Genomic DNA, 13762 nt, shown 5'->3' on the forward strand with positions numbered 1-13762 from the left:
TTCAAGACTGCCAGACTACGAGTGGTCCTAGGATAAGGGCAGGGAAAAGGAAAGAAGCATGCAGATATCATTGATAGAGAGCAAAATGAACATTTTTAACAAAAGAATTCATGTTAATTAAAGGAAAGGCTGTCCCCAAGCACATTAACAGCTCCTAAACTTGGTTCTACCTTTCCCCAGGCTAGACCCAGAAGACTGCAGCAGGCAGCACCCTTTTAAAAGATATTCTGCTTTTTGCTGGATGAGAAATTCAGAGGGGACAGAGGAGTAGCCCTGGCACCTCAAGAGTCTTTGCAGCTTCTGGTAGTGGCAGCCAGATGCCCTCCAGCCTTATCTGCTACCCTTTTATTTAAGACAGGCAAAAATAATTTCTGGAGGGACTTAATTAAATTCCACTAGGTCACAGTCTCTGTGCAACTCATCTTCACTTCTCTTCCACATTTATAGCTGATGAATGTCTACAATCTTCCTCATTACACACAAGGGTTATTTCCAGAGATGCAGGCAGCAGGATTCATAGGACAGCAAGATGAAGCAGAAGGTCTTATGCATAATTCTGCACTGAATATTCCTTTACTTCCTCATTCTACACCTGTTGTCTTTGTAAGATGGATATAGGCATTCCCTCCTTCGATGTTTGCAATGACAAGTGTGTATATTAAAATGTTGTCAAGCTGCAGCTCTGAAATGACATGCCTAAACTGTTGGTAGCCAAAGAGACAGGAGATGGACTGCAGCAAAGTACACCTGCTTTCTCTTGGGCTCTTGCAGCAAGGTTTCTGAATTTATCAGGAAGGTTAAATTTGCAGTGCTTAACACAGAAAATAAAATGATGCGTTGGAGGAATGGCAGCCTTGCTTTCAAGCGCCCATTAGAGTGATTTTTGTGAAAAGGATGTGAGTTCTGGGCAGGATAGAACCAGCTTATTAAATTCATCTACACACCACTCTTGGTAACTCTGGCTTTGCTGGCTTTGGTGCCCAAAGGCAGTCTCCATTGCAGACAACTACCTATCTGAGTGATCTTAAAATCTTTTACAAAAATAAAGCTCAAGAACAATTTTGCTTATGTGCAGGTATCTCAGGCCTCAGTAATTTCTTTTCTATATTGTACCCTCCTGTCTGTTCTTACCAAATGGTAAATTATCTCTGTTCTGAACTGGATTTCTTTTTCTTTGGCCTTCTATGGCATATTATCTTTACATTTTCTATTTCTGTGTGCATTTTGTCTTTTTCTCTCCCTGTTTCCCAGCTCATCCTCAGAATATGATCTCTAGCCAATGATAACTGTTGCATTTTCTGTGCTTATTTTGCCATTTCCAGCCATTGGTACAGCTCCAGAATTTCTGTGTGTTAGCTCCAGCAGAGTGGAGCTGTTTCCCCCAGCTGATGGTCTGTAGTGCCCTGAAAAGGCATCACTGCATTGTACTGAACTGGACTGGCTGAGCACTGTGCCATCTGTACACAGATTATTACCCTTTACAGCCCCTTTTGACAGCAGCTCTTATGGCACCATGGGAAGTGGTGACTATTTATATAGCCAGTATGTATGGCTCCATGTTGCTGTAGTGATAGGGGAATGTACTTTTGCATGCTGGTAGGAGGGTGTTGTGGATTTCTTTGGAGGTCTTCACTCCCCAAGCAATAGTTTGGTTAGGAACCAGGCTGTCCTCCTGTAGAACCCTGTGTCAGCCCAGCACCAGGCAGTCTGTAGAGCCTTGGATGTCTCTGGGCTGTTGCCTCTCAGGTGGAATAACAGCATAAAATAAGAAAGCCATAAAGATATTCATAAAGTAAAATGAGATTTTCATCTTTACATCCTGAGCAAACTGTCTGTATTATGCAAATATCAAAATTGCATAAACAAAACAGATTCTCCTTGTGCTAGAAGCATGTTTGGGCTCTCTTGAGATACTTGATATATTTGATGCATTTGATATCAATATAACTGATATTGCACTGCCCAGAAATAAACCTCAGACTATTCTTAGTCTTCAGCTTGATCTGTCAATTATGCAGAACATCCATGGGAAACATCTGTATTTGCCTAAGGGTGTTTTCTTCCCTACCCTTATGTCCAGTCTAGATGAAATATTTCCACATAGTGGCTGGGGAATCTCGGATAGAATTGCTTCCCTAGGCAGTATGCCGGGGAATATGACCCTCTTGTTTTTGCCTGACAAGATGCTCAGGTAATTCACAGCGTGTTGAACTGAAATGGACTCCAATACCATGTGATTTCCACAGAAGTTAACCATAGTGCTGGATAAAGTGATGCATATATGTCCTTGATTATATATAACATTATATATAGCTATATTAGTTATATTATATATTTCTATATATAAATATCTATTTAATGCATTTAAATAGTTACATCTACATATAAAGTCAATGATTCTTTATATCTGTAACAGTGCTGTTTGGCCCAGAAGTGAAATTTTTAGTCCAGTTGTAGTACGTACAGAGAGCAGATATGTATAAAGTACATGGCAGAAACTCCATCACAGGAGTTTCTTCACGTACTAATAAGAAAGTGATCTTATTGGGACAGCTTACAAAAATAAAATCATTCCAAACGTCTCAGGGTTACTAGGTAATGCCTAGGGCATGCACACAGAGTGGTCCACCTGGCTTATCTCACATTCAGTTTAATAGGGGGTTATCTGTGATTTCAGCAGGAGCAAGGAGCCTTCAGGAAAAGTGTGCTTGTGTCAGCACTCAAGTAGGGCAGTGAGGGGCCTAAAAGAAGAGTGCAGGGGAAAAAAAATGATGTGTTTTCTTCTTACTCCCCCACAGATTGACCATCTCTGCCGAATGTCCCATGCAGCTTGAAGATTTCCCCATGGATGCACATGCTTGCCCATTAAAATTTGGAAGCTGTAAGTTCTCCTCTGGAATAAGAACTCCAAAAGTACCATTTTCTGGCTTCTCATGTTCAGATATGTCTTGTACAGATCTTTCACCCTCCCCTCCCCCAGCCCTCCACTTTTAACATGGTTCTTTAGCATCCCCATTCTGCTCCCCTTGCTGCTACCCTGCTGCTTCTTTGCCATGACTATGCTTTATCTGGGCCTGCTGCTTTTCAACTCATTCCTGCATGCTCCATGATAAATGGTGAGTTGATGGGTGATATGTCTTAACAATCCACATTAAGTGTAACAGCCACTGTTAGATGGAGCTCTAAATGCAGACAGCTAAATTGATAACTTGGTTTTATATCTGGAGTAAAACAGAGCTTTCACTGGACTGATCAGATTGATGTGCAATTGTTATGGTATTTACATGAACCAGACTGCAGTACAATATCTGCATTGCATATATTAAAAGAGATCTAGAATATTAAAAGAGGAAATATCTTTCCATTTGGCTTTAATAAATCCAGTCCTGTATCCTGTTACATGATGTTTAATACACGTGTATTTGTATATATGCACATATTATTCTAAACTGTATGCTGAACGATGATTTTTCCTCAATTCCAAGCCTCTAATCCACCACACTGCTGCCTTGCCAGAAGCTTACTTTAAAAATAACCCCAGGGAATCAAATGGTTATATTTAAAAACAAAGCTCTTAATTAAACTACAAATGAGGCTACTGCAGTAGACTATTTTTTTTTATTTTGGTAATCAAATCTGTGCTTCCAGGTGCAATCATTGTCTCTGAAGAATTTTGATAATTACCATGCAAGGCATTTGCTAGCCCCTGAAGCCACCTAACTTCAGCATTTTGCAATGTTTTTCAGCCGTATCAATTTAGAGTCACTAATCCTAGCAAGATTAAGCTTTGCCTTTATCGTCTGTATCTGCCCTGATTTAATACTGACGATACATTGTATTCTAGTGATCATACTAAGAAGTAAAAACGCTGTTTACAGTAACTATACCACATTACCAAACTTAAGATGAACTGATTTCCTTTTCCTCTTCCAATCCAGATAGATTCTGTCTCATCCAAATAGTTACCAGTATTTTACAAAGTCACTGCAGGTTCAAGTGTGTTTATTGACTTCAGCAGCATTAATTTACAGCAAAGCCAATATAAATCTGAAGGTCCAGATACCTTTATATTCCACTTTTAAAAAAGTCTATGCAAATCCCCCATTTAATTCCGAACTTGAAAATGGAAAAACATCTCACAGGAGACTGTAATTGTTTATATACAGGCTTAAACAAAAGCCACTGGAAAAATTAATAAGAGAAAGAAAAAGAAGTTATCCTTCCTGGTATTACATATTCTTTATCAACAGATGAAGTTACATTAGTTGATTTTAGTCTGGACTACAGAACTGATATGTTGGATAGTTTTATGAAATTTTGCAAAATATGCAATACTGAAACATACATTTTTAAATCAAGAGCGTGATGCAGCAGAGACTTGAAGCTCAACCTTGAAGTTAAATGGATGTTTCCATATATTAGTAGATTAGGTGCAGTAAGGTACAGGTTCTAACTCTTCACATAGTAAGACTGAAAAAAATGCATCCCAATCAAACATGTAAGTGCATGAGATAACATTACAAGATAAGCTACAAACGCTTAGAAGGAGTGCCCAGTAATCTGTCTGAATGTAATTATATGTCCTGCTAGTGCCAATTGTGTTACATGTTAATCACCTCTTAGCACACAGGTAATTTTAGTCTGTGTCAAAACCAGCATTAAGGATTTATATTTTAGGCCTGTGAGGGGTTCACAGAGTCTTATTTTATGCCCCTTGCCATGCTCAGAATAAAATCCTAGAATACATTTATAAGGTATTACAAGTAACCTTTAAGTTTTTTCACAATGTGTAGACATGGAACCATTTGGTCTGTGTTAGCCACACCACTGGCCTCTGCAAAAAGTAAATATACAGGGACAAGCTGTAGACAGTCTTTCAGCCTTGAGAATATCTGTATAACTGATCTGACAGCTCCCTTGTAATTTATTGGGATTTAATATGTTTGTACAAATAGCAGCCAGTAAGTCTGAGTTTATTGAACTAGTCCAGGTATATTTTAGGAGAGGGCAGTATTTATTCCCTATTTACAGCACTATGGGTTTGCATTGAGTCACCTGCAGGCTTGCAGCAAGACAAAGCCTACAGGGGAATATGATAGATAAGCACATACCCTTTCTGCTTTAGCTTTCCTCACTGTCTTTCCCTACAGGCTTTCTTTTTTAATGGTCTTCTTTCCAGAAAGGTTTTTGAAAAGCCTCAAGGAATAGCATCAAAGTAAATGTTAAACACATTATCAATGGAGCTGGGAGGGTGGAGAAGAAAGTGGTGCTAACCAGTCTGAGGATGAAGAGAGCAGGGCAGTGGAACGAAAGAGCTGGTGTACGGCGGATCAGCAGCAGAAAGGATGCTGAGAAGTGATCAGTGTTGCAGCAGAGGCAGGAGCAGGTTATTAATTTCCTGGCTGCATGAGCCTTCACTATGTTTGCTATAATTCAGCAGGCAAAAGTCAAAAAGTGCTTGATGTTTTCTTCATTATGAAAGAGAAGGAAAATTAAGCTTTCTCACATAAATAAAGGTAAATGTTGAATTCTTATGTCCTATTTGACTGATTTCTTGCTAAATTAGAATTGTGGGAGATTTGATGGGCCAAGGAAACATGATACATAGCCACAGAATATTTTGTAGAAATAATTAAAAGCCTGATCAAATACAGAAAATATGATATGAAGTTACCTGTGCATGCCACCAGCCTAGGTACCTGCTGGGCAGTTCAAATGCCCACTACAGAAGTGGCATTTTTAGCACTCTATGGCATGTCATGAAAAAGACAGAAGTTCAGGGACAGCTCCTAATGAAATGAACAGAGCAGGTTTTAGTTGTCCTTTAGTGGTCCTTCTCTTAAGTACAGCTCCCCACTGCTCCAAGATGGCAAGATCAGGTGGCTCTGCTGCAGGAGTACATGTATACAGGTACTTTTCCTGTGGGATTGCATCCCTGCTAGGGGTCAGAACACCTGTAGGAATTATCCTGCACAAGTCTCATTTAGAGGGAACTGGGGATGATGCATGAGCACAGGCTCAGAGATCTCTGCAGCAGGCTCTGCTCTCTTTGAATCCAGGTGGCTTGATGGGGATTGCTGTGACAGTCTGTTCCTTATCTCATGGTAGCATGGGAAGGGTGCTGGTTTCTTCCATGGCCAAATTTAAAAGAACTTTCCGTTGCAATTCTTGTGCTGACCTGTACTCTAAATAACTTTGCTGGTCAAACAGGATGTAATGAAAATTCCTGATGCCAGAAGCAGTTTCACTAGGAGCACCTTAACCCAAGAAATTTGATCTCAACCCCAGGCTATTTCTGGTGTGAGGAGGAAGAATTAGATAAAATAGCAAGGACATTAAAGCTTCCTAGCTTTAATGTTTCACCTCTTCCACTGACAGTCCCTAAGAATACATTAAGAGTATAATTTAGTACAGTTTCCAAACGCCCATGTGTCACCAGGTAGGTAAGCATCATTATCCCTAGTGCAGCTGAAACAGAGAAGTTAATTGACTTTCCGTAAGGTCATGCAGCAAATCAATGTCAGAAAAAGGATTAGACTCAACGTCTTTGGTTGGAGAGGCAGATGTCTAATCCACTAGACCATGAAGGCCTCTGCCCAGGCAACTGACTTAACTCCTAAATCTCATTTTACTCCTGTGTTAATTATATCAGTGTTACCTAGCTCACAGGGTTGCCCTGAAGATGAATTAGTTAATTGCTGTTAATTGGTGCTTTGACAATATTGAATACTGTAAGGAGGAGTCTATTTATGACAACTGTATCATGAAGACACAGTGCCTGAGTACGTGATGTTACCAGATCTTGTACTGTGGAATGGACAAATACATTAAGCAGCTACTAGTCACTCAGCAGCCACTAGTCACGCAGCAGCAAACCCCCCCACTGTGCTATTTTTAGAGTAAATAGAGAATTTAATGAATATTCTGAAAATAATGAGATCCCCAAGCTCATGAGCATAGGATAAAGAGGACCTGTGTTGATTCCTGATGAATTTTAAGTCAGCCATGAAGATGGACAAGGTTGATCGCTGTTGATCAACGAGCAAGCTTTCCATCTGCTGGTAAGGGAACAATTTGTAGTGTCTGGAGATAGCAGCTAACATAGTTTATGTACATCTTCCTTTTCAACACCTCAAACTAAGTCATGGTTTGACTTTTGAAAAAGGAAAGTGCACAGGCTGGTTCTGTAGCAGGAGATCAGCTCAAATTATTTTCCTCTAATAAGCGTGGTGAAGTCAGAGTAATGAGGAGACACTAACTTCACCAGTATCCCAGATTTTATTGCAACACTGAACATTAAGGCACTGACTGTTCACAAACTATCAATTTCTTGTAGCCACTTAGAATTTTTTTTTAAAGCTATTTTAAGAAAATTTCCCTGATATTTTCTTAAAATGCAGAGAAGGCATGGAGGTGAAGGCACCTACAGGGTTTTTTCCTGATTTTGTACTTTTCCCAATTAGCATCTGCAAGAGCTGCAGGAAAACTGCAAGTATGGAGAGAGAACTTGAAAACAGTGTCTCTCTAAACAGGCTTTAATTCTTGTTTAGTAAAATATGATAAATAATGTATTTGGACTCTCAAAACCTGTGTATAAAAGTCTTGTATAAGAATATAATTAAATGAATAATAAATAAAGACAAATGTTAATTTTAAGAGACTTTGAAAAGTGGAAATGGCTCTTAGGAAGCTTTTCATATGTTGCTGTCAGGGACAGCTATCAAATACACAGGAACTGCAGTCTCATATGTAGAGGCAGAGCTTTTCTGCTACTTTTCCCTTCATCTGGACAGAAGAGGCTACTTGAATTTATTCCTGAGAGCAGAGACAGTCAGCACAGCTTGTTGACTCTGTTGGGAAGTATTAGTGCCTTCCTTGTGAAAGGACACGTGGAGAAGCCAGGGCAGACCTCTGTGAAATGCTGAGCAGCCAAGTTCAAGACTTAAGTTGTGATTTTGCAATTTGAGGCAGAAGTCAGCTAATAGGGAATGGATAGGTTTGGTGGCGTTCTGCTCACTAAGGTAATATCTTCTGTTACATTTTCCTAAGGTTTATCACTGCTTCCATCTCCATTGCGATGGATATTGAATTACTAAAATAAGGTGAAGTTAGGCAAATACTAAAACTAAATATTTATAAGACATTTGATGTATTTTTCTTCTCTCTCCTTCAAGCCTTCATTACCCTCAGCTACCAACCACCTCTTTAGTTAGCATACTTTTCCCCTTATTTTTAGCTGTTTAGAAGCTAGAACTCCAGGCACAATGTAAGACTTGCTTGTGGCAGCGTCAAACAGGCAGTCTAGACAACTGTCTTGGACCATTGTTGTTGTTATCCTTAAGTATAGCTAGCTAGTAAAGCACAGGCGTCTAGCCTGAACTAATTTCCTGTGGAAGCTTTAGAATGAATGGAGGGAGTGGACACCACCTAATGGTATTGCTGTTATTTGCCTTTATTTTCCTTGGAACTATGGACAGATGACTTGTCATGGGGCTGTGTTGTTTAAAAAAATTAAATCTTTTAATGTAGAATGAGCACAGGGATTTGGCCCATATCAGAAGCTATGTATTGAGAGCAAAACTCTAGGGAATGGATGGGATGGATCTGTGACAATTTCAGATAGAAAAATATGCTCCAGTTAGTTATCTAGAGTCCCTCTATGGCCTTTGAAAGGAAATAAGTACTTCTGCGGTGAGGTTCATTAGAATTACTTTTGATATATGCCTAAGGATGAGATGAATCATATTTTAGAAGTTCTTATTTTTCTGCAGTGCTAGCTCATGTAGGTACGTGTATTATACCCCAGTCAGAGCAACTTAGAAGTCCATTTTTCTCTGCATTGCTAGCTCAGAAATACAAAACCATACTTTGTTCAGAAGAAACAGTCATTGCTGTAGATTAGTTAGGTGTTACATTATATTGGTGGTGAGCTTTTGTATCTCTCCTAATGACTATTTCAGCTATTTGTGCTGGAAGTCCCATTTTTCCAATGCTCTCAATGAAACAGTCAGTAGGGCTTTTCAGTATAGAGAAAACTTAACTTCTTCAGGCATCTTGTATGAGCTGTGCTGTTTCTTCTGCACTGAGTGCAGTGGGTTAGAACAGCAGATATTTAAGCCTTCTCACAGGTTTTGCATCATAGCCTATAGTCATATACCTGTATGTATAGCAATATAGCTTCTTTAATCCAGCATTTTGGGCATTAGGTCCCACAGTCAAGATGGAGCAATATAGCCCAGAACATCCAAAGGGCAGGAAATCCATCAAGAATGGTGTGTAAAAGAAAATACTGTAATATTCAAGTATTCTGGAGATGTAAGAAGATTTCTCTTAACAGGAATCTACTTAGAAATTAAAACACAGGGTTCTTGGCCTGGACCATGTGGCTTCTGCAGCAGCTGTGGTTGTAGGACCCCAGTCTGCATAACTTGCAAATGAGTATGACCATAACTTATCACTTGTCTGGTAGTTTTGCCATAAAAGTATACCTTTTAGTTTGAGGTCTCCCTAAAGTGATCAGATCAGTCACTTTTACTTCACCCATTATAAGGACAACATCCAGGACTTCCTTGAAAAGGCTGAAGAAACTGTAGTATATCCTTCAAGTTCTTGCAGTCACTGTCACTATTTAATTTTTCTAAGGTTTTGTCATATAGACAGGGTTCCTGTAGGTCTGCACTGAGATAATTCTTAAAATACATTAAAACGGCAGCCCAGCCCCCTGGCTGTGTGATGGCTTTCCTGCGGAGCAGTGCCCAGCTCTGGGTCAGTCAGCTCCTACTTCTGGTCACCTGCTGCATAGAAGCCAGTGAGTTTTTCCCTCTTAGCTTCATAACAAAGTGAGAAAGGGAGGCCAGAAAGAACAAAAGCTATTGCCTTCCCCATGTCTTGCAGCCAGCGCTGAGCCCAGGCTGGAAACTCTTCTGCCTGCAGTGGCCGAGGGCTTGGCTCCCTACCAGCTGAGAGCAGTGTCCATGCAGGCAGGATCACACTTAACAAAGCCCCTTTGTTTGGATCGGCTTCCTGGGGGGGGGGGGTACCTGCAGCAGCTTTTGTAGCGGCTGCAAAGAGCCCCTTGTGCAGGCAGCACTGAAAAACTGCGCTCCGCCTGCCCTGGGAGCAGCCTCCTCATCATGAGGTGGCTCACATACTCAGGGGAAGAAAAGCTCAACTGGTGGCGGTTTTGAGCTCAAGGAAACAAAAGTTCAGGCAGGAGTAGGGGTTGGTGTGGAAGTACTCAGCAGTGGGGTTTTTGTCTCACGTGGAAGAGGTCTAGACAGGATTGTGGTGGAGCCGCGTGGAGATCCGGGGTGCTTTGCTAATGGTACAAACATCAGCACGCGTTTCCCACTTTGGAGATTACAGCCTAAACTTAAAGGCTGCACAACTGCCTGATTACAGGGAATAAATATAAGTTGTCAGCAATAGAAAACAACATGCAAAACCTGGGCTTAATATGCTTAAGATTTCAAATGGCCTTTGGGTGCAAACTTGCAAAGACATTGCTGGTCTCATAATGCCCTAGAAGGCAGTGCCAGGCTTGCAGTTGACAGCCATGGATCATGGGTCTATACCACTGGCAAATGGGATATTATTTGTAAATGTGACAAATGGGTAGATACTGCTCCACTGCTTTACAAGCCAGGTTTTTAATGTCTCTTATTTTCTAAGGTGGCTGTTTCCATGGCTTGTAAGCATTTCATAAACATTTCTGGAATCATTCTCATGATCCCCGTGTGAGGTTGGTAGGTCTCTGCTGCCTGCATTTTGCAGGTGGGTATAAAGGAAGCAAAGAGCAATTACAGTCTCTTCTGTGCAAAGATAGAGTGGTTCATTACTTGCTTTTATTGCCTCTGTCGTTATGGGTCCCTAGGTTCAATTAGAGCCTCCCAGTGCTACTGCAGTACATTAATGACAAAATTACTTGCCTAGAGTTTTTGGGGAAGGAAAAAGGCTGTAAGACACTGTTCAAACTTGGATTTCAGTTTCTAGTCTGGCAGCTCCTTTATGACATTTCAGTCTCTGGTGGGCCAGGAAGTCCTCCACCTAAATTTCTGGAACCTCATTAGCCTCCTCTCTTGCAGAGAGAGCCAAGCCAGCCCAAGCTGTCTTCCAGTGCTGCTGCGGTCCCAGTCCAGCAAACTTCTTCAAAGGAAACACTTGTTTCATGTTGTCCCCCATGAATAAATGAGAAGGAAAGAGAACTGCGAAGAAGGAAAGCCTGATAAGCCTTCTGGTTTTTTCCCCCTTCACCATCATTGCCACTGAAAGTCTCCTCGCAGCCAGCCTGTGCTAAGAGCCAGCCATTTTGCTAAAAACATCCCAGAGCTAAATACGCCAGCAAAGCTGGGATTCCTCTCTCCTAAATTTATATTTTTGTAGGGTAAATATATACAGCTGAGCTGATTGTTCTCACCATCTTAGGGGAGAGAAGTAGATATTTTTAGGCTCAGGTTAATCTCCTCCTAAAATAGGTCAGCTGATGGCTGTAAATAAGATGTTTTATTTATGCAGAGAAAATGAGGTCGTGAGCCCCTTTGGATCTGGGTCTCCAGAGGGACTGGGAGGGGACAGTTCCCAAAGAGAGGATGTGTGCCTGAGTACTCCAGCAGAGAGCAGGTGGAATGGCAGTGCCCCTGGTCAGCAACAGCTCACTTCAGAGAGGCTCCTTGTATCCATCACTGAGGCTGGGCACTTTGAACTGACAGCCTCAGGAGATTTTATCCCCTTCTCTGAAATACAGGGCTGTGCTGTGCCCCAGAGCAGAGGTCTATAATCCATCTTCGGAGGTTTAGATGACTGCACCTTTGGTGTAGGGAATAAGTTCTTGTGATTGCAATTTCAAGGCAGTATTAAAGTGTTTGAATAATAATATTTCAGCCTGCTCTCTCTGCATACCTATTGATTACACATTCGCACAGTGTTATTAATGTAGCAGTCCTTCTGAGATTTGTAAATGTCTTCATTAAGGGATAGGATTCAAAAACAGAGGTATATATTTAGCTGTGCAAGTGGTTCCAATCACCCTCAGCTGGTTTCAGGCCATACAGATTTATAAGTAAGGGTGTTTTGAACGGTAAGCTCATCAGATACACTATGATGGTTGAGTCCCTTAAGTGGGTGAGAAGAATATCTGTAGATTACAGTGAGGTTACAGTTTCATTCTATGATGTTAGGTGTGACCAAAAATACCATGTTTGTGAAGGCACCCTCCACAACAAGATCAATTGGAGTATTTTCTAAAATCTACTCTGCATTTCTCAAAAGAAACTCCAGTGACACTCCTGCAGAGTAGGTCACGTCAGCTTTGCTGATATTAAGTGGCACCTTGCAAAAGGAGGGGACCACTGCAATTAAGATTAAGCAAAGGTGCTTAATCTTTTTAAAGGTACTATGCAAAGTGTAATGGTATCTGCTACACTTGGGAGGATACTTTTGTTTGCCATGCAAAAAGTAAATTAAATGTCTTAACACCATCCTTACAACCATGCTGCTTTTCCTAATGAAGCAGCTAATATAAGTGCCTAATATCGTAAATTCAAAGTTCATTAAGTGTTAGTACAGCATTCAAATTGGCTGTCTGGTGTGGAATTACCACTAAGGTCAGAAATGTTCCTAGGACATATAGCATTTAAAATATCATCCTAGCACATCCTACTGTTCTGTTTCTCTAGTTGTCTTACAGTGGATATTTATGCCAGCCATAAAAGGAAAAAAGAAAAGGATCAGAGGCTGGCACACCAGATTTTGACAAGTTCCATATGAAAAGCAGTTGAGTAGCCACCATTAAATGTGATGTAAAATCAGTTCTCGGGTTAGCTCTAGATTGAGACAGCTGCCACTAAACCTGAAAAGAAAGAAAGATGTTGTGTTAAAACTACTGACTGCAGTGAGAGGAGGAAGCAGGAAGAGGCAAAAGAAGGAAGGCATGACGCTCCCTAACATCAGCTCTCAGATGGAAGTAGGAATGCTGGGGGGATGACCTGGTGCTGCTGGTGCCTTGGAGCACTGGATGTGTAACATCCCCACAGCACACCCTGTTTAGACACCTCTGTCAGTCAATATGTGGCAGGTGCCCCGCACCACGAGTGGCAGAGGTCAGTTGTCTACACCTACACATTTGCTTGCTGTTTGGCATGCTCCAGGCTGCATCATGGAAAAATATTTTCTTTTTTTTTTCTTCCTCCTTTTCTGAGTAGAGCCTTGAGAACCTGCAATCCCGAGAGACACAGCTCAGTTCAGTGCACCATGTCTGGTTTTTGCTTCCTGTGTGTCAGATTTCACAGCAAGTCGTCACTCCCAGTTGCAATCCCAGTGCTTGGGAAATAGATGCATCCCTCTTTTTGCTCCCCCATGGTAGGGGTGAGCATGATGGGGCAAGAAAGAGCTGCTGTCTCTGGTAATCGTAATCATTCTTGGGAGACATTCTGCATTACTCTGCACAGCTCTGGGCTCTTAAAGGCTACCATAGCATCCTGTGAAGATGCTATGCCTGACTGAATACTTAGGACAACACTATTCATTAGTATTTGTGTTACATACATCATCAGTATGACTGTGATTTAGTTTACCAACTTGAAAACAGTCAATTTATTGTATTAAAGAAGTCAGCAGATTTGCCTATGCTAATCGTGAATCCAACTTTCAAAATCACCATTGCTTTCAGTTTGGGTTTTTTCCTTTGCTTTATATTTTTGACCTCAAAATCCGGTCATGTTTAGACTTTTTTCCCATTAACTGGAACTTCTAAAATTACACAGGA

At 41.0% G+C, this 13762-nt stretch overlaps 2 protein-coding genes across 2 annotated transcripts in view; one reads left to right on the forward strand and one right to left on the reverse strand.

Moving 5' to 3' along the window:
- The window catches only part of GABRB3 (gamma-aminobutyric acid type A receptor subunit beta3), a gene marked incomplete at both ends in the record, with an annotated part of 192537 nt that overhangs the window by 169559 nt on the left and 9216 nt on the right, over nt 1-13762 (reverse strand). The gene's annotated exons all lie outside the window — the stretch shown is intronic.
- The window catches only part of GABRA5 (gamma-aminobutyric acid type A receptor subunit alpha5), a gene marked incomplete at both ends in the record, with an annotated part of 52799 nt that overhangs the window by 22702 nt on the left and 16335 nt on the right, over nt 1-13762 (forward strand). The window contains one exon of the mRNA XM_084226417.1: nt 2799-2881. Coding sequence (XP_084082543.1) covers nt 2799-2881 — 83 coding nt within the window. The remainder of the gene's footprint in view (nt 1-2798; nt 2882-13762) is intronic.

The sequence above is a fragment of the Fringilla coelebs genome (genome assembly GCF_963513975.1).
Source record: "Fringilla coelebs genome assembly, chromosome: 2".
Classification (NCBI taxonomy): domain Eukaryota; kingdom Metazoa; phylum Chordata; class Aves; order Passeriformes; family Fringillidae; genus Fringilla; species Fringilla coelebs.